This window comes from Dermacentor andersoni, chromosome 2 (assembly GCF_023375885.2).
Source record: "Dermacentor andersoni chromosome 2, qqDerAnde1_hic_scaffold, whole genome shotgun sequence".
In the NCBI taxonomy this organism is placed as follows: Eukaryota; Metazoa; Arthropoda; class Arachnida; order Ixodida; family Ixodidae; genus Dermacentor; species Dermacentor andersoni.
The window spans coordinates 111915517-111939218 of NC_092815.1; the positions used below are offsets into that span (position 1 = coordinate 111915517).

A 23702-nucleotide genomic window follows, 5' to 3' on the forward strand; every position below is an offset into this window, starting at 1 on the left:
TGGTGCAGGGAGGCTGTGTACTGTAATGTAGTCTGCCAGAACATGCACTGCAACACGTGTCAACAATTTCAACAATTCTGTGGTGATGCTAGGAAGACATAATACTAAGCTGCTAATGTAGATAAGACATAATGAAGCTGCCAAAGACTGTATTTACATAAATCAATGAGCAACAAAATACATCAAAATGGTAACCTATATGCTTCTGGCTCATCGCGAGGGAATTTAAGCCTCTAACATTTCTTTATAAGGCAGGGCCCATTCATTATTATTAAAACGTTTGAAAGACAACAGAATAGCAAGGACTAATGCTTTAAAATGCGTACACTGCCATATCAAAACATAGTGCGAACGCAAGAAAACAATGAGGGACATTTTCCTCCCCTTAGAGGCCAGTGCATGTGTAATTCATCAACGAACACATAGTTCTGGTGCTAAGGAGAATTTAGACCAAACATAACAATTTCAAGTTATCAAGTGCAAGGAGTTCTGCTCTGTTTCCTCTCACTCGCATTTCATTCCAGCGTTGTAGTATACAACTCGAGCCACAACATGCTGAACAGTGTTGGTGACGCTTGTGGACAAAGTCACCAAGTCACCGGAAAGAACACTGTACTTTAGAGAAAAGCCAGGGTGTATACCAACCGGGAAAACCGGGAAAACCGGGAATTCTCAGGGATTTTGAGTAGTCTGGAAAAAGTCAGGGAAAACTCAGGGAATTTGGGCCTCTATCAGGGAAAATTAGCGGCAATTTTATTGAAAGGGTCGAAAGTCGCGGTAATGCTGGCTCGAGTAGCTGACAGGAATCATAATGAATCGTCTTTGACGCCCTGTCGTCGGCAGGAGGAGTTGCCAGTGTACAGTCAACGAGCGACTTTCCGGATTCCCGATAATTTGGACGGCTTCGCGGCACCGCCACGTACCCCATAGAGTCAACGTATCAGAACGTGTGAAATTTCCGACGCAAGAACTCTTTGCCGTCCGATTTTCCGGACATTTTGCCGTGACCGCAGGTCCGAAACGGCAATAATCAAAGGCACCACCGCTGCCGTTTTGATTACTTCGCCACCTCGAACCGGCTCTCTCGCACGCAGATCCGCTGGCACCCGTTGCCACCACTGCGGCAACGCTAGGCCTAGCTGCTTCGACGTTCGCTATGAAGCTTCTTGCCGTTGGGTGCCGAGTTTTTTATTGAAAGAATTAGCTGCTGTCAGCAATGGCACGGACTCCACTTTAGTGGTCCTCGCGATTGGCTTAGAAACTTAGAAAACACGGTGCGCTGCATAATGCCGGTTCCTGAAAGTCAGCTTCGCCTCTGTACAGAAATGTTACTTGGTAAAGCTTACGGAAAAGTATTGCAGTGAAGCATAACAAGCGTGGGAACACCCGGGCACCCGGTATTTCCTGTCAGAGTACGAGCACCGGTATGCCTAATATGTGTACCGACAGGCCTTCAGAGCGTTTTCCAACGTGCCTGTGGCAGTTTGAGCCCCTAAGGGCAGTAAATGACACACATTTATTTTTTTCCAACTGGCCGATTTTTCGGACGTTTTCGCGGCCCCTAGGGAGTTCGAAAAATCGGTCGTGGACTGTGCAATTGATCAAGATGCTTCAAATGGTCCTTGGGGCGAACGAGTGCCGGAAGGCGGACAAGAACAGAAGTGACCTACGCATTGAGGAATAAACGAGAAAAGAAGCTTGCTGCCGCCGTATTGAAGGAGCTTGAGCTTAAAACAAAGTTTTGGCTTATGCCGAGATGCAGGTGTCCCTCATCCAAACCAAAATAAACTCTTTAAAGCAGTGAAACACAACACTCGGGCGTCGTGCGCGGGCTGAGAGTATGTTAGGACTGTTGAGGTTGACTTACGAGCTGTTGAGAGAGACTCTCAATTGTGACAGAGTTCGGGCCTCATCCCACTGAGGTTGCTATCAGTTGATAGAAATAGCTCATATTAGAAAATATTTGCTTCTATATGCATCTCCTTTTTATTCGTATTTGATAATGTCCGACCCCATTTGCAATTTCTTTTGAAGACACTTTATTTGCTGTGCATATCACTAACCCCTGCCTTCTATTCTGTTTTTTAATAACATAAACACTGCTCCTTAGTATTCAAATTGGATTAAGTCCCTTTTTTTTTCGTGTGCTTACTAGAGAATAACAGCATCAGGCGGTATGGTTTCAGTCCGTCTTGACATACAACATAGTTCTGCATCACTCAGGGAAATTTGCAATGGCATTCAGGGAAAACCTGGAAAACTCAGGGAATTTGGAAATGTCAACTTGGTAGACACCCTGAAAGCAATTTTGTGATAAGATGGCGGTGACTTGTTTCGGGTTCTGTTTTTATGTTTTAATTGTTCCTGGACGACTTCCTCACTCTTCTTTAAAGGGACACTAAAGGAAAATATTAAGTCGAGCCAGATTAAAAGATTAGGCTTCTGTAAAAAAGAATGTCAGTCCTAGCAAGAACAAAGATTTTGTAAGCGGAAAAAAGACAAAAATTGGAAATCGGAGTGGCCCACCAGTTTTGGACAATGGTATCTCTCTTGTGACGTCAGCGCTGGCTGGTTCAGAGAGAGCAGCATAGAGAGCAGTCACATGGAGATCAATGTCAACTAGTCCGTTTCAGTTCAAGTAGTTTAAATTGAGGAGCAGCAGTAGGGCCTTCGGCAGCAATTTCTAACACAATGAACTGATGTACTGGCACACGAAAGACAATGATAGACATTTAGACGAATAATCTATCAATCTAGCTCGACTTACTATTTTCCTTTAATGTCCTTTTAAACTGTAGGTTTCAGTACATCAAATTCCAAAATCGTATCGGAACCTAATGTTATGCTTTGACTAGGAAAGCAGATGCAACCAGATGGCTCACTAATAAGCTCCTCAGTACATCTTTAGAAGTGGCAACAAATGGAGGTGCATGTCTCTGGATGAAATCGGGAGGGGGGGGGGGGGGGCACTGAACTTTGGCTTGACCTGAAGTACCTTGACGAATTTCACCAGGACAATTTACTGGCGAATGTTGCCAAGACTCCAAAGGTGGAAAGTTGTCACCAAGGCAACTTTCCTGCTAAGTTACCAAAACAGATGTTGAGTGCCTGAAAAGTGTGTAGCCATTCGCAAAAGTTTTTGAAGCAGAGAATTTACGAAAAGCTAAATTGCCTCAGAACTTTACCCACACTCTGAAATCTAGGTGAACAAAGTGGTGGTTTACTGAGAAGTACCTACTGCACCCTTAAATTTGAAAATGGTTGCCATCGCTGCAAAAAAAAAATTTGTTTCTTACCAGATCCCTAGCTCTGTAAACTCTTACGGTTTGGAACGCACACTGTACTATTGCACGCTAGAGAGATGAGTGGGTTGAACAGTGCTTACCCGCTCCAGTTTCCGTCTCCAGGCCTCTTCACGTTGTGCCATCAGGTCAATGCAGTGTGATAGAGTAGCTAGGATACCTGCAGTGGTGGCCTTGAATGTGATGGCTTCACCGCGGAAGTCGACAGGCGGTAGCATTCCCGGAGCCGCGGGTGACCGTCGCTCACGACACCGGTCGCTGCTCTCTGGATACAAACATCACCGTGCGGCACCATTTCAATCACGAGTGATGTTGGAGAGATTTCACTGCGTGGAAATACTTCCCAAGGTCAAATAAACCAACTTTAGCAAGCTCTTAGGCAAACATAATGAGACGAGTGCTGTACCTCTTAACTGATCTTCATTTCACATATGTGCACAATTTATAGGCAAATTAGTGAGTTGTATTACAGGTTGATCTTAACTAGAACCAGATACCACTGGAATACTTTGAAAACTGCCACCTTGTTGAATTCTTCTGTTTGCTGTGAGACCAAAGTTCTCACAATGAGAGCAAAAATATGCTTGCTGAACAAGTAAGAATACTGTTCAGTATGAACCTTGCATACTAACAAGCTTCTTTAGTTAACATCAAACTATACTAACCAATAAGCCGTAAAAAAAAAGAAAAAGTGCAGCACGACTGCAGTACTATTGAAACGCTACTAAGAAGCACCAAATTTTGCTATTTGCCCTCTGAAAAGAATTTTCCCTTAATTTTCCTTTTTGTTTCAGTTGGACCAAAAGTAGATTGCGGGGTCCCAAATTATAGATAACTGCATTCTTTCTAGTAATGTAACAACTGTTCCTGGCTGTCCTAGCTATTACCATGTGACAATAACATAGCACACATAAAGAAAGCAAAATGGGCAACAAAAATACTGATAAGTTGAAAGAAATTCCTGATGTGTCTTCAGCTGCAAATTGCGTACTGAGGTGGCCCATGCAGAAGAGAGATGAACATATCTGACAGTACGATAAAGTGACAGTCAAAGTTTTTGATCAGAATGATTTATGACAAGAGAAAAAAAATTTCAGAGTCCTGAATAAGTAAGATTTCTGTCTAAAGCTCAGAAAAATGTTTCTTAAGAGAGATGGTTTGCGTTTGACAGCAGGATGTATTGATATGTCTTTATACTCTTTTTTTCTTTTTAGTGTGGTTCTCATACTTAACATAGAGGTTAACATAAAGCATTTCTCGGTATATCACCATTGCCACTGTAAAGGGTTGAAGGACAATAGGCACTACAACCTACTGTTCTAATACCTGCTTCATTTTAACATCCTTACTGATCACCTTATGTCACACGTAATGCCTTCTGCCATAAGCTACAAAAATGACGACAAGCAGGTCAGAATGCGATGCAAATATTTGCCACGTCTCGCATAAATTGATGAAGAAAAATGAAATGCTCTGCCTTGTGCTGGCTAGAAGATAACATATCATAAAGTTATTTTCGTTCAAAACAAAAAACTATCAAGAAATAGCACTGACAAGGCTCCCACCCCCAGCTTGCTGTGCCAACAGTACACTATCATTTGGACTTTGATTCACCGCATGATAATATACAGCCCTCTTGCTACAGCCTGGTAGGGAAAATAAGGGGATGCTAAACTGATCTGCAGTCCTGGCTGATGACATTCAGCTATCAAGATTTCATAGCGAAAACTGCACATAAGAACAGAACAGTCCCTAATAAGTTAAGACCATTTCAATGTCTATAATATATTTCTTTTCTTTCTTTTATCATTCTTTGTTGCATGACAGAATGTATGCAAAAGACTGTTTGGACCCATAGTCAGCAGCAAGTAAAGGGTCCAATGGACAAAGATATCTGAATTGCAGGCAACCATTTGTCAAAATTAGATATGTCAATAAGCACAAATTCACAAGAAATGCATAAAAAAGTTAATAGTCACTCTAAACATTCGTTAGAGTACCAATTGCCAGAAGTAATAAAATTGTACAAACTAAAAACTAACAAATCCAGCAGGAGCATGTAGAACTTTACATATCTCTTATGATTTCTACAGATAAAGATAGACAAGAACAAAAAACTAAATCATGAGATATACCTAAATTACTGAAATTCCACGGAAGTATGTTATGACAGCTGAAAGAGTGAAATAAGAAATTATGTGCTTTCGCAGCTAAACTGGCAGCAAGGAGCTGCCACAAAATATCTACCATAGCATGTAGGTGCACGGCTAAGTGTTACAACGTAATTAAAGACCTGGAAAATTGGTGCAGGTCGGTCGTACTGATGTACTGATGTGCAATGCAAGACTCAATGCTGAATGCAGGCTTTGATTAAAAGCAGAAGTGCAAGACCACAATATGTATACATTTTATGCACTGCTCCAAGGGTGAATTTTATGCACTTACAGAGCCATCAGCGGTGTGCCTTAAACCATAAATACAGAATCCATTATGAAAGTAATGCACATGATTTTATTTTGACGTGACTATCCACGGCAGTGCAGTGAGTGAACGAGTGAAGAAACTTTGTTGTGAATGCCTGCAGAACGGTTAGCCTTCCCCTGTTAGGAAGGCGTTACCGTGACGCGGCCATGACGTCTTCGCGGCGTGTGGCGCCTCTACTTCGGCTGCGGCCGCACTATTCCCTTTGGTCGACCGTGCCTGCCCCTCTTTTGGGGTGGCAGCCTCCCTCCGGTTTCGCTCGGTCGTTGCCTTTCGAGGGCCGCCGAGACCTGCTGGACGGCCTGGGTAAAATCGGTCGGAAAATGTGGCAAAGGTTCTGCCCCGTCAATGCAGCCGGTCACCAGTTTACTCTGAGCAGTGTGAGCAGAAATCACGGCGCGATGGAGCATTCGCTTGAACAGCGATACGCTATGAAGTTTCATGTGAAGCTTGGAAAGAATGCAACCGAAACATTCCAGATGCTTCAAGAGGCCTTCAAGGACGACTGCATTTCAATGTCACAGTCCAGGAGGTGGCACAAGGCATTCAAGGAGGGCCGGGAGGAGGTCGCCGACGAACCCCATCCTGGACGCCCAACAACGACCAGAACCAATGAAAACGTGGATTGTGTGCGCGCAGTTTTGCGTTACAACCGTCGATTGAGCTTCCAGCAAATTGCTGACGCCCTACACATGTCCACATTTGCAGTACAAAGGATAGTGACCAAGGATCTGCAAATGCACAAGGTCTGCACGAAGCTTGCGCCAAAAGTGTTGACGGAAGATCAGAAAGAACTTCGAGTTTTTCGCTGTCAAGAATTGCTAGATTTCATTCAAAATGAGCCGGACTTTCTCAACTCTGTCGTAACTGGAGACGAATCCTGGATGTTCGAGTACGACCCAGAATCGAAAAGGCAGAGCAGCGAGTGGCACACAAAATCATACCCCCGCCCTGAGAAAGCGCCAATGAGCGAGTCTCGCTAAGAGGCACGCGAAAAATTTCGTTGTCGCGGAAATTCGTTGTGATTTATCAAACACTTAGGTGATACGTGACTCGCTGACGCAAAAAGCAAGCTTTAATTAAAAAAATTGGTCAGCTTAGCTTGTTCACGCTTCTTGCCAAGCGATGGCACAACACCACTCTCGCATTGTCTTGGGAATTGATGCAACGCCGAGGATTGTATCGAATGCATGCATGACCTTCGATTTACACATTTACTCGAATCTAATGCGCACTTTTTTTCCGATAAAATGGGCAAAAGAACTGTGTGCGGTATAGAATTGAGTATGACCCTAAATCTGCGTAACCATATTGCCACCGGCATTTCAACATGGCTGCTTTGTACATGCTTCAAGCCTAGCTGCCGTAGCTTCCTCCATGTGCTGTAGTACTTGTGCTTAGGTTAGTACACCGCCCGTATTCCTGTTTTCTGTGTTTGCTCTGTCAGCATGGAAGTGCCAACTGCGAAGACATGCGATGCTGCAATTAAAAGAAAAGTGATCATGTGTGCGGAGATGGACGGAAATTGGGCTGCATCGCGGGTGTTCGGAGTTCCTGAAACTTGCATGCGGGACTGGTGCAAAGGCAAGAGACGTTCTACTCCGGCAGCTGCTGCGTGTGGCGCAGCCATGCGGCCCTATCTTGAAATCGATCTGTGATGGAGACAGAATCTACACATCTAGGCATACCGTGCTGCATTCTTGTCGCTTAGTTCGAATTTAAGCCACAGGCCGCACAAAGGTCAATTCACTCACTCCAGCTACAGCACTTGCTCCCTCCAGCGTTTTGATAAGAGTTTCCGTGGTCACTGAGTGAGACGTGTTCTTGTTTGCTTGTGTGCACGTGACGTCATGCTCGTTAATTTAGTTATTAAGCGAATGTTTAAACGTTTATGCGGCCGATAAAGCTACCATCCTTACTTTTCACATAGCTGTCTACTAATTTGCTATCTCAATCGATGCTTCACCTTTCGGGCGAAACTGCAACTTTTTCTCTCTATCCCAACTGTAGTGCATTGGGAGTAAATTTTAGTTTTTCAAAATGAAAGAATGAGGTGTGCAGTACTGTTAGAGACTTTTTTTTCTGCAGGTCACGGCAAACGGGTGCGCCCAATAATCGAGGACATTCTTTTTTTCAATTTTTTTTTGGGGGGGGGTCACGGAAAACGGACACGCATTACAATCGCGGGCGCATTAGAATCAAGTAAATACAGTAGTCGGTGGCCCGGGCTCACGTTGCACGGCTGTTTCACCTTCACCCAACGAAACATGGTCTTCCCGGAAACTCTTCAGAATGTCTTGGTCTGTCAATTCTTCGCGCACCACCATGCACAAATTGGCTTGGATGTACTCGTAGGGATGTACAGCGGCGAGCACATCTCCACTTTCCTGCAGGGCTGCTCACGCAGCTGCGACTTCATCAGACGATGACCTGTCTCCATCGCTACGTTCGTTCTCAGAGTTTGAAGACTCGGCAGCCACCACACCACAAAGCGCACCACAAAGCGGCAATCATTTGGAGCGCCATAAGGATGCCCACTTTTGTTTGTGGCCCAACTGCGTATTCAGAAGCAGCCTTTGAATAAGGCGCTCACGTTAGGACCACTTGATGCTCTGTATGATCCCTTGGTCGAGGGATTGAATCATAAAGGTGCAATTCGGTGGGAAAAACTTTAACTGCACGTTTACCAGCTCGGCATCCTCTATGATGTGGGTGGAACAATTACCTAAAAGTAGACAAACCTTTCAGCCTTGCCTGCCCATGTCCTGGTCGAAGGCTTCGACCCACTCTCCGAAAATAGCCCGGGTCATCCACACCTGAGTATTAGCCACATACTTCATGGGAAGGCTCCGATTTCCTTTGAAGCAGCATGGTCTGGCATTTTCAAAAGCGGCCGCTTGTCCGAACCGTCCATGTAAGCACACAGGAGCACGGTTATTCTCTTCTTACTGCGCTTGCCTCCGTGGAAGACAGCCTCTTAAAATCCAGGGTCCTGGTGGGCAGCATCTCGTAGAAGAGCCCGGTCTCAACGGCATTATAAATATCCGATGGTGCGTAGTCTTTCAAGATGCCTGCGAGGCTGGCTGACATCCATGCAGTGACCCCGTAACTATCTGCCGAAGTGGCTTCACCACACAAAACTTTGCCAATGATGCTGTGGCATGACTTGAATCTGTTCAGCGAACCTACGATTTCCATAAAGTCATCTATTCCTAGCATGCAGGCATAATCCAGTGCCTTTTATCGCATATTATCACCGCTAAGGGCGATTTTCTTGGCCCACGTCTCCCCGAACCAGGTGTAAACTGCCTTGTCCAAGGCCCGAGGCCGAGGTCCCTGAAGCTAGCGCTTTGGCTATAGCATCCTTGCTCTTCAATACTGTCGAAAAAGAGCTCGCCGGAATTCCAAATTTTTCTGCGATGACCGATTTTTTCTTTCCAGCTTCAGCCTGGGCAATAACTCGAGCCTTCTCTTCTAGCAACTAAAACTTGCGTTTCTTTGTCAGCTGCGACACGCTTCAGCTGACGATCCAATAGCTTCGAGAGAGGATGACCAAATGGTGTGCAGTCGTTTGTTGTCAAGCGTGTCACCCGAACGCCTCATCGCACCCTACGGGGATTTGAACTCACAACTGCTACTTTGTTTTGTAACTAGTGTTGTACACCGGAGCCATTTTCACAAAACATTGTAGAATATGAATAATTAGAAATACCATAAAAATAAAAATATTCTGTGTATGTTATTTGTACGCACACCATTTTCCTAACCAATATGACTCAAGACGTTTCCTCGAAGCTTGGATGCTCCTCCATAAGAGCACAATGCATCACCATCACCAAAGTGGCATGGTGGCTTTCTGTTGTTTACATTGCATCATGGCCAGAGCAGCTCCAGTTTGTGTATTTTTAATGTGAAGCTTCCTATATCTCACTGATTCAACCGTGAGTGCCGAAAGCGCACTGCAGGAAAGCCAACTTACCCATCTGTGCAGAACACTAGTTTACCTTCGCAGTCCTGCGCCAGCGTCAACTGGCCAGGCGGTCAGTGTCTGATAATAGTGCGAAGCGACGAGCTCAGCAAGAGTAGCGCATGCGCACAAAGTTCACTGGAAGCGCAAGTTGCATCAGCTAGGCACGACACCACCTTAGTCGCGATTAATTGAGCTTCCCTGCTCATCGGAGACAGCAAGTGTGCGTGAACACTGGCTCATCTTAAAGTATGGAAAAAAAAATCAAAGCCCCTTTCTTAAAGAAAGATTGTTGAACGCCACTCTACCCAGACGAACTGTATATATCTGCATTGCATTACACGTGTCACACAATGCATTCCCAGCCATCACTTTGGGTAGGCTGCGAGTGCGGCGCACGGCAGAAGAAGAGGCTGTCATACGCGAACGTAAGGCCGATCCCATATATCAGCAACGGCCATGTGGGGGACGCTTGTGCAGTCGAGATGCCTACTGGTATTGTGATAGTCAGCATGTACATCAGATCAAACACGTCTCGTTCTGATGTGGAAACGTTTCTAGAAGAAACGATGAAGACCTTAAAGGGCCCCTCATCAGGCCCCATAGCAAATTTCGGTTATACACTGGAAGTTGTTACGTGTCTTTTAGGGAGCGTTCTGCTGCAAAATTTTTTCTAATAGGCTCATTAATAGCCAAGATAGAAATATTTCAGTGCCGCAAACCCATAATTTCAGCAGGCAAGCTCCACTACCATGCGAGACTCTTCCACTCGCCCCGACTAGCCTCCACAAGCGAAATTCCTTCCCTGCTTTCTCCCATTACAGACCTCGAGGATCGCATGATGCATATGTTATGGGCCCAGTCCATTTTTTTTTTTCGTTGTTGCACACTTCCGCTGACAGCGTCGCACGCAAGCTGTTGCGATTGTCTGTTTCGCGTAGTGCACAATTTTGCGCGCTGTGCACGAGGACACATGACTAGCGCTATAATTCAGCGCTACATGACTACTGAGGCAGACAAGTGGATCGCAGAGCATGATCACGCCCTGGAACATGGTAGAAAATGGCATAGTTGTGGTACTTGCGGACGTGACTGCACTATCGTGGGAACAAGCAGACGAAGCCGAAGTACCATCTCTTTTGCTTCGGTGCAAAGTAAAACAAAAAAACACGTAGACATGTTTGTGTGTTTTATTATTTCTCTAAACTTCAGTTCGTCAATTCAAGGAACAGACCACACAAATAACAGGCGTTGCCTTGAATAATTCTCGAAGTCGCATGTCTCTATGATCGACGTCACACTGCGAACATGTGTACGTAGGCGCAGGGACACGTGTACGTCACCATCCGGTTTGGAGCGCAGTCGCCACGAAGGAAAGAAAAAACTGCGTTCAGACTGAAATTTCAGACCTTTCCGTGGCGCGTAGCGATGCAATTCTTTACAAACACGATCGTTAGCATGCATTGTATGTACGAAGGAAAGGAAAAACAGCATTCAGATTGAAATTTCAGACCTTTCTGTGGTGCATAGCGATGTAATACTTTACAAACACGATTGTTAGCATGCATTGTATGCTCTGCGCTTGACAGCACAATATGGCCAGACCTGGTGAGGGGCCCTTTAACGTCACGTAGTACGCCGATCCTTGTGTGCAGTGAATAACATCAATGTGGCAAAAGAGCATGGCAAATGGATGGAGAATTTCATGCTAGATCGCTACTCACTGAAACTGAAGACGCTACAGAGATCCACGACGCAACATCGTTCCTGCATTGATCTCATGTTTGCAAGCAGGCTGTGTCACGTTACGATGGCAGAGCCTCTGACCGACTACCACAGCGATCACAACGCAATACTGTGCAAGTGTACAGTCATCCGTGAAAGTGTGAATGTGTGCACGTAATCAATGGGTACATGATCTAAAATAAAGGCTACGCAACTTAACGAAATGTCTCTTCATACAACTTCAACGTTCAAAAAATACAAGCCTAAAAGAAAAGGCTACATTTCAACATGCAAAACGAATTTTCCTACAGGAGGAACTTACTAGTACTACTGAGTCTCCCCACTTCATTACACATTTTATGTTTATTTTATTATATTTTCCCTTAGAAGGCAGACCTGTGCAAAAGCTTGGTATATTGAGGTTCAGTGCTATGTAGGAATGCCCCTTAATGCATGTTTGCAGGTATCATGCTAAGAAGTGCCACAATACTCCTCCACGCCTTTCTTTCTTTGTCACTACTACAATAAGACACAGATCACGCTGATTGGCTGTGCACATAAACACTGACACCTTAAAAACAGTATTTGCTGAAACGCAAGTGCAGAAAGTGTGCTACACAGTTAAGTGACACAGCAAAAGCAGTGTATTTTTACACCAAAAGATGGCATGCTACTGCTCTGTGCTCAAAGAGGACAACAGCATTTTCATCAGCTGTCCTGTAGTAAACAACGCATATTTGCTTTTAATTCGAATGTAACACTGAAATACTGCCAGCAAACAAATTTTAAACCAAATATCTTCTCAACAGTAATATCTGTGCTAAATTCCAACACGAAGGAAGCACTTTATATCAGGGCAATACATTTATGTATGTGGACCCAATAGCAACACAACACATAAGCAATTGTAATGTAGCGCAGAAGTGCTCAAAATGGTACCTCAGATGCAAATACAAATTTGTTGCAGCATAGGTGAACCTGCTGTATGCTGCAAGATAGGCTTCTCTGCTCAAGGTTGCAGTTCCATATACACGTACATGATGGCTCGTGGTGTTACTTAGAAAACAGCCACACTACTCTAGCCTTGTGGGAGCATACTATAAGAACTCCAGTTCTTATGATAGTGTGGCACGCATTCTATGTAGGCCTCTTTGGATGGGCAATAGCAACCAAACAGCATGCCTATCCAGCCTATACACCCGATTGGTGATGCAGCTAGCCTGTTCGTCTGTTCACAAACAATGAACAGAATATCATGGGCAATTAGGGTAGCCTATCCTACCGTGATAATCTCCGTCGCCCGAAAATCGCCCAGAATTAAAAGGCTTTGAGACGAGTAATCTAACAATCTAGATTCAGTATCAGCTTTAGTATCCCTCTTAAGCAGTCCCTTGCGGCGGACAAAGCAAGCTTCTCTCCGTCAGGTATGCTCACAAAGTATTAAATATGCAAAGTAAAATCACGTATACTGCATGCAAAGGTGCACTGCTATATTTGAGACAAATTATTACATGGGCGAAGTGCACCACTAAACAGAAGAAATTATGAAACAGCAAAGAAGCTAAATGTTAACATAGTAACATGCAGCTTCAGTGTCATGACATCAATGTTCAATCTTAAGATCTCTCTTCACATTTGCACAAAAATTGAGAATACATTTCAGGCAGTGGAAAGCTGGTCATGCCACATAATCTTCCTAAACCTTTTGCAAACTATCTTCATTTTTCTTCAAAAGTTTTGCAAACTGTTGAAAAGCTCCTTTGCAAGCCTAAACCGTCCAAAAAGATTTATGCAACACACACAAGATACGTGTACTATAGCAGTAACATATAGCAAGTGCAGCATGACTTGCAAGCTTAAGCCTCCTATATGCTTGGCACGGAGCAACATGCCACGCTAAACATTTCAGAGACGATGTTGCAGCTAACCATGTCAACATTTAATACCATCGGAGTTGCAGGGTTAGCCTGCATGATAGAATTCTCTTCTCTTACGTTGAAGACCCAGATTTTTGTCCTGGCTGGGGCAATGGTTCTTTACAGCTTGCAACAAATGTTTTACATGTTGCTGTATTTTCATATTCCCAAAAGAAGGGAGAAAAAAAAAAGAAATGCAGTATAATGAGCTATTTTTGTAAAACTGCACATCCAACAGTTCACCGAATCTGCGACTCGCCAAGCATGGCAACCTCCACCTACAATACATTTCTGGCAGCCCCAGCGCTAGAAAACAGTGCAGAAGCTGAGAATTTCTTTACTTGCATATTAAGACACTACAGCACACTTCATTTCATAGAAATACCAAAGAAGCTTACCTTTGAACCGAGATGCCAAGATCTCCAGAGTTTTTGATGCTGTGTCTTCACCTATTCCATCCTTCATTGTCGGACTACCATCATGGCCATTCTGTTCTTCAGCTGCACCAAAAGCATTTGAGGGCACTTCAGTGTTCCAGACATATATTTGCTCTCCTCGCACTACAGCATCTCTCAAAGGCATGTTCCTTTGGCAACTAATGACAGAGTAATACTACACAATTCCACTACTAAGGAGGAGTTTCCTTAGACTTTATGTCAGTCAATGACACAAATGGCATTATGCGCTTAAACCAGCTGAGCAGTGTGCATATTCCTGCCCCAAATGGCATCGCTTTTCTAGTTACACATAACATTAAAAAATAGTGACAAGATGTGTGCAGCCACTATCACCAAAGCCTAATAACTCCTGGTCACTCTTTTGCAATGCTAGGAAACAGCTCAAAGTCGGAAAACATTGCAGTAACCAGTGTCAAATGCCTTGGCAATTTTTTGCCAACCACAGAAAGTGAAAATTACAACACATCATCTTATACTCAACTTGGAAATGTGGTGAATAGAGGTATGCAAAAAATGACATCATTACTATTATAACAAAATCTACTCGTCCATTATTAAAAAAGACGGTAATTGGGTGAGTTGGTCTTTGTTCATTATAACACATTCTTACTTTCAATGCAAGAATTAGGAGTCGGGACATTAGGCACTGAGCTCTTTAGTGCTTTTTATTGAGATAGCAATTGTACGGATAGTTGGGGCATGTGAGTGCTGTTGTGCTATCCAAGTATCAATGGAGCATGCACAGTCCCCACATGGAGCGTTAGAAGGCCTCCAAAGACGCACAGTGCGTTTGGATGCAAAAACAATGAAGCTTAGTGGCTTCTCAATGGGCTCTACCAGAGTCAGGGCAGCTTCCATCTTTCACTGCTGGCACGAGGGTTGTGTGCACACACATGAGCCTTCCTACTGAGGAGCTGTGTGTGTAGTCTGAGCAGAGTGGGTAGCAAGGGTCAAGCTATCTAATCCTTTCACTGGGTGCTGACACAATATCACCATGGTTTCACATATTTCAAGTAAATATGAGCTGCTTCAGCAGTCCCTCTTGATTCAACAGGTGGACCTGCTTCTGCATGAGGTCTGCACGTGGAAGTACCAGCAAACATTTGGGCAAAATAGCGAGAGAAGGCGAGAAAGATGCGGTGTAATTTACCTGCACAGGCATCAAAGTAGGCCTGAAGCGTGTCAACTTGACGGCACAGAATGTCTCGAAATGTCTCCATCTCAAGCAGCTTCTCTCGAAGACCCCGGCCTTTCTTCAATGAAGACACACTCGTTGAGCCAAGGGAGAGTGCCGAGCCATGGCGTCGTAGGCTGTTCTCGCTCCCATATGCAGAGTCAACCTGGATGTACAGACAGAGGAAAATGTATAAAACTCCCTGCAAGTAGCCTATGAGTGCTGTCTAGCCCAAATATATAACGAACCAGGATTATGTGATTTATTCTCTATTGGGGTTGAGCACCACCAGTGATCACGTGGGCAGTGTTGCCACGTCTGCAGTAGGGGAGAGGGGCTGAGAACAAAAGTTTCAGTAATGCAAGAAAAGCCTTAGCTGCACTGTGGTTTACTGCTCACCTATGACAACTAATAAGACATAAAAAAGAATTCAGAAAAGAATACTGAATTGTTCCTGAGGGCTATCATGTCCCTGCAGGTGACAAAGTCTCTAGCTGCATTGTAAGAGCATTTTCAAACGTGTCCGGAAGCGTTCACACAACTGTGTTTGCTTTTGTCCAGTCAGGTGCCCATATGCTGCGACCTAAAGACCATGGCAAGGTGCAAATATCTGTTTTTGTATAGGCTGGTTTTTGACGAAAAGAAAAAAAATATGCGAGAAATGAGACAAGAGCAGGCAGCACACCTAGTCCTGTCTGCGCTTTATTGTCCCACTTTCCTGATTGTTTTTCTGGCATGAAGCCGTAAGCAAAGCTAAAATTCAGGCATAGGCCACAGTGTTTCATTTATTTATTTTTTAAGTTAGTCATATTTTTTAAGTTGATTTGAAAGCACAATTCGGCCTGTTTAATGAGATATCTGAAGATGGTGATTTTACTTGCATGGTAAATTGTAATATCCAGGTAGTTATAATTGAAAATATCACTAGTGAACTTTTTTAACTGTTCCCTTTAAGTTACAGGTTGAAATTGTGGAATTAGTTTTGAAGCCACGCCTGCTTAGTGAAAGTCCTACAACTAGCATCAATTTCGACTTCAGCATCTGGAGCAGTGTCACGAGCAAATGCGCTCGTGCCACTGCTCGCACATTTTTCGTTGTAGTCTTCTTCCAGAACTGGCTCCGATGGCACTCATCATGCTAGCGTTCCCATACTGCCCCTTTCCCTGTGAAGGCCCTGACGGCACTGGCCCACTGCCAATCAGTAAGGTGATTTCGGTCTCAAATTCTGTGCCTCAGTATATCATGAAATGAAAACACGTATGTACGTAACTAATGTGTGTAATGAATGTGTAACATCACATGAATGAATGCGAATGTATTAAAAATAAATGTGCATGCGTACCTTTTGTCAAGATGACCGCCAATCAGAACAATAAATGTGTTTGTACCTTTGTTCAAAATTCTGTGCCACCTCTTTGTCATGCGCTACACAGCTTCGCTGCTCATTCACCTTCACAGAGTGGAATGGCTCATAATTTTTTAGTTCATTTATTTTTTCATGCATGCTTTCTGCAACGTATGTGCTGTGCCGGTACAGTGCGAACACTGAGGGAAGCAGACTGGAGCAGGCGTACAAAAAATAATGCATCGAGAATGTCATTCCCAGCGACACTGAGAAACAATTCAAAACACAGCAAAAAGTTAGCCCCTATTACACTGTTTTATTATAAATATATGGATTGCCTCCCTGCTTCATTTCTCCCCTAAAGATGAGAAATCTGCATACAACGAATGCATCACAAGAGTCTGTTTAATGTTGTTATAGGCAAATGAAGGTATATAGCAAAGAACTTTTAGTGCATAAGCCTGTTCATTATAACCAGGTTCAAATGTAGTCTTAATGACCACCATGATCATCACAACAAGAGCCTTTGTCAAAGATCTCCAATTATTCATGTCCTGCATATGTACTGATGTATTGGCATGGGCAAATGAAGCGCAAATGAGAAAGTATATATATATATATATATATATATATATATATATATATATATATAAATATAAGTAGAACATTTCTTACGAGCATTAACTTGAGAGCACGATTCTGCACAGCAACACATATGGCCCCCAAAGTGAGTGCACAAGCCGGAGTCGTGGTTACATCATACGAGGTTCAAAAAGCAGAAACAAAAAGACACATACTGGTTAGCCCCGATTTGATTGACTTTGACATGTGCATGACGTGATACATCATGCTTTGAAACAAGCGGCTTCTTGGGGGGGTCTTTCAGCAGGCAACAATTTAAGTTCGCAGATTAAAAGTTGTGACCTCGGGGTATGAAATGTCAGCACAATAAGAATGTTTTCATGAACTCATGAAACATTAAACAAAGGAAAAGACTGAGTACCAGATTTCGCTGAAGTACTAATGCAGAAAAACTGTGGTGATTGCACGAAACCAAGGCCTTATCTAATCGGTAGAAGCAAATGACAATCACCAACACAACATTTTGGTTTGTTCACAGGACTGCAAGTCAATCATGTGGCTAAAAACGGTTATTATGTACGTTGACCTACCTTATATGCATCCAAGGCTTCGACCCATCGATTCCTCTCCTCTGGTCCATCAGCTCGCAGATACCACACGCAGTCATTAACGCTGACGTCAAAGCGGCACTCGTCAAACTCGTGTGGCTGCATAAACCAAATCCACAAAGCTTAGTGAAGCACAATCTTTTACTGATAAAAAGTGTTCTTTTAAACTCCAATATGTTTTTTACTGACGCAGTTACTAAATATGCATTTAATCTATGAAAGCTGCTTACAAAGTTATTATTTCAGCTATTGTTCAGCCTCAAGGAATCACAGCACTTCTTACATGCAAAGCAGTGCCAGTTACAAATGCAACTTTATGTATTTTGTGTACTCAGTATTGCCAACTCATTCCATTCTTTTAATGATCAGACATTTCTTTAAATATCCTATGTGACAGATTCATATGCTGTCCAAAGAAGTCAAAGTGCAGTCTCAGTGCAAGTGATGACCCATTTGACAAGTGTTGGCCTCTATAACCACCCCTTCCTCTTTCAATGTACATGCTTATGTTGATGAAACTTCTACATTAACTCGCTTAACTACACAAAGAAGGGCAGAGGTAATGTCCAACGCACAGTGATGCCCAAAGGACATCACTGGTGCCTTGCGCAGCCCTTGCACATCAACAGTTATGCCCCAGGTGGGTGTCTGAACTGCCTGGTGAATGTGGCAATCACTTGAGGCACTACGAGAATACAGTAATGGTCAAGAAGGTCTCTTGACTACCTCTGTCATGCGATACAGTCCACAACATGGCTTGCATGGCTAACACATTGCAATATGTGCCACACACAAACCCAGACTGCACATTTCCATGTTGTGCCATGTGCTGCTGCTCAGCGCTGCGAATGAAGCTGCACCAAAGTGCATGCCAGGGGTACCGAGTGAAAATAAAAATTTGACACATACAGCAGCTGCCAGGTGTCAAAAGGCTGAGCTTAGCTGAAAAACTTAAGAGCAGAATTTGCAAAGCAAATAGTGTGAACATGACATTGGAGGACATTTATACCGTAGTAATTACCATGCGCCAACACATTACAAAGGTTTCTAAGCAGTGTTGCATGTAGTATTTGTGACTGCTTGCCATTTGATTCACATGTGCGCTCTCTGTGTAGTCAACAGCTGAGTGACAACAAAAGTGACGTGCCTTTGAAGAAACAAATCCCCCCTCTTTGCTCCCTCACATATGCTCCCTACCTTTGCCTAGCCCCCACAGGCTCCCATAGAAATGCGACAGCCCATCAAAGCTCTACGTCATAGCAATACTCTTTCGTTCTTTGTTCCTGCTGTGCAACCCGTCAACATTTTAAGTTCAAAATCAAGGTGCCCTGGCATGCCAGATCATGCGTAGTTACTCACTCAACAGTGTCTGCCATGATGCGCACATCACAGCAGAACACTTGCATTAGCAGGTGGCGGGAATGAAGGTTTGATGGTGCCCCGGAGAGAAAGTGCACGGAGGAAATTCGAAATGTTCAGCCTTCACTAAGCCCTCTTTGGGTGCAGAGTTTCTGCCTTTCAGTAGGCACTCCAAGCAAATTCGTTAGCCTTGAGCAATCTCTACCTTGGACATGTCCTGCATGTCCACAGTTATTCCCAAGCAGCAGGAAGAAGCTTTCCAGGCATTACAGGAATTGAAACCTTCATTGCTAGAGTTTCCAAACCAATCACCTAGATTATTTTGCCCATGACTTCAATATGTGCCCGCAGTAACAAGTGCAGGTCTTTGTCTGCTACTGTTACTACGAGGCAGTATGTTACATGTTGTACCTAATGCATATATTACAAAAATGCCTTGCAATAATGAGAATTGTTCACCAGTGGTATTCAGCAATGATTAAGGTTGTACACTTTCATCAATACCAAGACTGATCTCCAAGAAGTTCAAGGCTATTAACTTCTCTGTTGGGTTTGAAAACGTCTGCCACAATAACACCACATATGATTAAGTCACCCTTATCCATGTTTTACAAGTTCAGTGAAGAACTTGTTCAATAATGGCGATTTCAGTATTGACCCAACTTACTTTTATTCTTTTCTGTATCAAGAGCAATGTTCAAGACTGTGCTTTTTTATGTTCCCAGAAAACCTGCTCTACTGGATGCATAATTCAGGGCACATAATTCAGTTTAAATGTTTCATGATGGCATATATAAATATATGAAAAAATAAATGTTCATTTTCTATCTAAATGTGCAAAACACAGAGCATAAGCATAATCAATGAAAAAAAAATATTTTGTGGAAACTTTTTCAGCAATGGGGGAAACCCCCAGCCAGAAAACTGGAAATGGTCGCCCAAGCCACATATGGCTTCATTTGAAATTTTTATGGATAGCTCTCATCATATGAACCATAGGTGTACATTTCATTTGCTTTACATCACATGTTTGGCACCACTGCTGCCAGAGATCTTGCATTAGTCTGTCTCCTCTGACCATGCTTTCAAAAGAAAGTGAGTTGCGTGCCGAACTACTTCTACCGCGTCCAGACATGCTTGCTGCATGTCATTCAGTGTTGGCCAAAGACATTAAGCCAGAAATTTTGCATTCTATAATAAAAATCGGCAAGAAAAAATGTTTTTCTTGTATGCTACCTGTGGGCAACATTCGTCAATAAAGGGTTAAAAAGAGTTCTGCTAAGCACCTAATGCGAGAATTCAGATGCACACTATTAATTTTTAAGGGCATCTGCAGTGGCCTCAATGGCAACATGCTCACTTTGAAATTTGCAGCTGAATTTGAAATGTTGCCCTTTCATTAATTTTGTAGCTAGAGTTAGCCACAAATTTTTCAATTTAGTGAACGGCAACCTTTTTTAGCAATGTGACAGAACAGTCACCAACATTTTCGAGTCCACGAAGTTAGGAAACTTGCTTAAAAAATAGTTTTCTATGACGTACTTCATTATTCAAAAGTTACATTTGAGAGGGCCGTAATTGGCTGTATGACGCATAGGCTCTGTGACCATGATGGCTGCCTTTAGAGGATTCACAGTGTGCTCACAAAACGCATGTGTTATATTTTACAAAACCAATTTGAATGAATCGTAACACTCTGGGTTTTGCACTTTCACCAAATATGTTTGATTGGTGGACATTGACAAATATTATTGCAAGATTTAGAATGCAGCAGGTGAATGGTAAGATAAATCAACTGTAGAAAGGTGTACGCATAGGAGCAGCTAGGCTCGTTCACGCGAGCCTGAACACACTATGTCCTTCCTTATCACATTGGTTAAGACAAATCAGAATTGCAAAGAGAGGTAGACAAAGTGGAAGCACAGTATTTTACCAGCATAAAGGTAACATAATTGCCACCGCCGTGTTAGCATGTGACCTTGTCCATCATGCAGAATTTGCTATCCTTTCAGGAGTGCCAAGAACTAGAAAATTTTCTGGGATAATGTGAACCAAGCGCCTTTGCATGTTAGGAAAATGAGATCACTGGTGTTCTTTTGAATCCTGCTGCATTTAGAACCGCACAATCTGAGGGTAAACACCGTGTTTCAGCTATCATCATTGTGCATTGTTATGCCAGTAGAATAGTAAAAGCCCGCTACAGACTGCTGGTACACTGACTGTTTATTCCCCACTCACATGAACCCTAGACAAACACAAGGCATTTCAGTAAATAGTTTACGCCATGCTAGCATATATTATAGTTTTCCAATATGTCTATGTTACCTAAAATGCACTCAACAGCTTTGGCAACAATTTTAGCGACCTTGCAGCAAAATTTAGTAGAAATGTAGCTACCTTTTTTGTCTCAATTTAGCGACACATTTACAAAATTATGGCAAAACTGATCCAGTGTTTCTTATCTGTAATATGAGTTGCATGCTATGGTGCTGACATGCAACCAAATGATAGTGTGTTGATGGTCCTTAAGCATCTAGCCCATTCTGAACTATGCTGATGCACTATTGACAGTTCACATCCAAGCTTATCAAAAATCTTATGAACACTTTTGCAGTGCCTTTGACATCATGCTGCTGCTTCTTATGAGGCAAGGAGATGCACTCTGCTCTACAATGCACACTTCAAGGTTCACACCTCATGCTCAATTATCCACACAAGAAGCCACAGAAAGGGAGCTCGCAAAGTGGCATGAATTGACATATTCGAATAAAGGCTGTGCACAAAAAACAGTGGCCTTCCTTCAGCCACACTGAGTTGACAGGCAAGATTTTGCAAATGTGATACAGGAAGAAGTTTAGATACTGCACTAGGAGCCATGACAATCAACAAGTTATTAAGTGAAAACTGTGAGGGGCCATCTGATGAAAGTTAAACCGAGAAAAAAATATATACAAAAAGAAGAATGTTCACACATGACGTTTTCTTTCTCCTGAATAGGGGAAAAGAAATTGACGCATCTAAGTTTTGTTTGTGTCATTTTTACTGAGGCGCGACTCAGTGTCTGTATAACTAAAAAAAAAAAAAAAACAAGCCGTATGCAAGGACGGCCTTGCACACGGCTTGTTGTGCGATTACCCCTGCTCAGAAAAGAAGCATAAACAAAAATAAACGCCTGTCGCGGTCAGCATACACTGAACGTTTCTAGTTTCGCAGTGCCGTCAGATGTCAGAGACGCGGGTGGGACATAAAGCTACTGCAGCTTCCCTTTATTTTCGTTTTTTCCTGCTGGCGAATTTCTGAGACGATGACGTCCTCTGCAGTTATTCGTCGCGGCTTCTAGCCTGAGCCTTCTTTCCTCTAAGAAGGGCGCCGATCCCGGCAAAGAAAGGAAAACAGAAGACGTACGACGTCCGCCCACTGGGTTTCCTCCGCTGCAGCTTGTCAAGCGACGCAGCAGCGATGAGAGGGGGGCGTTGCCAAGCAAAATGACGCTTACCGCGCAACGCTCACGCGCCTCGGAGCTCGTTGCCCGCGATGCGCCTTTCGAGACGCGCAAAAGCACGACAAAGCTTAGCGTGCCTGTCCACGAGACACGCCCGTCACGAGAATTGTGCCTGTTGCACTCGCCGAGCCGATAATGTAAACACGTCAACGCGCCGACGTTGCAGGCGACGCCTCCGCCAGCGTTTGGCCTCAACGACGCAGTGATTCATCGCGCATACCGATTTACATGCTACCGGCGAAACACGCTCCGAAGGCGCGGAAAGCGCATCACAGAAGCGTCTTGAAGGCGTTAAAATTAGATTAGGTGTAAACGCCAGCGGCACCTTCTCGAGAACGGCCTGCTTGCTTTGAAAACAAGCGGCTGAAGCGCGAAAGGGCGTCGCCAACCGTACGGAACAGAATCCGATAACCACATCCGCAGCGGCGTTAACATCCGTGCCGCGGCATTTCTGCCCACAAAATGAGAACGAATGAAGACCTATCCGTACTGCGGCAGCGACGAAGCGGAAGGAAATCAGGGGCAATTAGGCCTAAACTTGCTGCAACCCACCTTTACCGTAGCCTTGTAAATGCTGATCGCGCCACGACACCCAAAAGCCGTGTCATTCTCCGACTTGTAGTAGGACAGGGTGCCATCCTTGAGCACGATGAATCTGTCCTGCCAGCCGTGGATATAATTAGTCCATTTGCACAAAGTTCCTTGCAGTTCGTGGGGACTGGTTGGGTGCTCAAAATCCTCCTCGTCATCGCTTAAATTAATGCTGTGGTCGTCCATCATGTTGAATGTTTGATGAGGTCAGTCCCGCGGTGGCAGCGAGGGCGACGGCGTTGAAAGCCAATCCAAACAGGGTCTCCGCAGCGAGACGTCTGTCTCTGTCTTGCCTTACATGCCTCGCACACTCAAAACGCCTGTATCTGTCGCCATCTTAGATTTTGAGTGAAGCAAAAAGCAACAAGCAAAATGTGCTTCCATGGTTGCTAGACTGTCTTGCGATTCAAGGCTGTGGACGACGAGAAATAGGGCCGTTTTGGCGGCAAATTTTGAAGCGTCACATGGTGGTCAGACCGGTTCAGACAATTTCAGACTGTAGCATATGTTCAGACAGATCACCGCTTTAGTGTTTTCGCTTGCAGAAGAAAAGAGAAGAAGTTACGGTTTCGGAACTGAAAGATGTACTAAGCCAGCTGCCTAATTCAGCTCCAGTCTCTAATGACATTACTACGGTAATAATAAAAACGTATCCCATTAACCATCCCATTAAAGATTCGTGGATTCCTTCA

At 43.8% G+C, this 23702-nt stretch overlaps 1 protein-coding gene across 1 annotated transcript in view; it reads right to left on the minus strand.

The window, feature by feature from the left end:
- Positions 1 to 23369, minus strand: part of cert (ceramide transfer protein) — a 55863-nt gene extending 32494 nt beyond the window's left edge. Inside the window, exons 1-5 of the mRNA XM_050188133.3 lie at positions 22972 to 23369; positions 17541 to 17657; positions 15000 to 15189; positions 13790 to 13891; positions 3386 to 3567 (exon numbers count right to left, since the gene is read on the minus strand). Of these exons, the coding sequence (XP_050044090.1) occupies positions 3386 to 3567; positions 13790 to 13891; positions 15000 to 15189; positions 17541 to 17657; positions 22972 to 23199 (819 nt within the window). The 5' untranslated portion in view covers positions 23200 to 23369. The remainder of the gene's footprint in view (positions 1 to 3385; positions 3568 to 13789; positions 13892 to 14999; positions 15190 to 17540; positions 17658 to 22971) is intronic.
- Between the last annotated feature and the right edge of the window lie 333 nt (positions 23370 to 23702).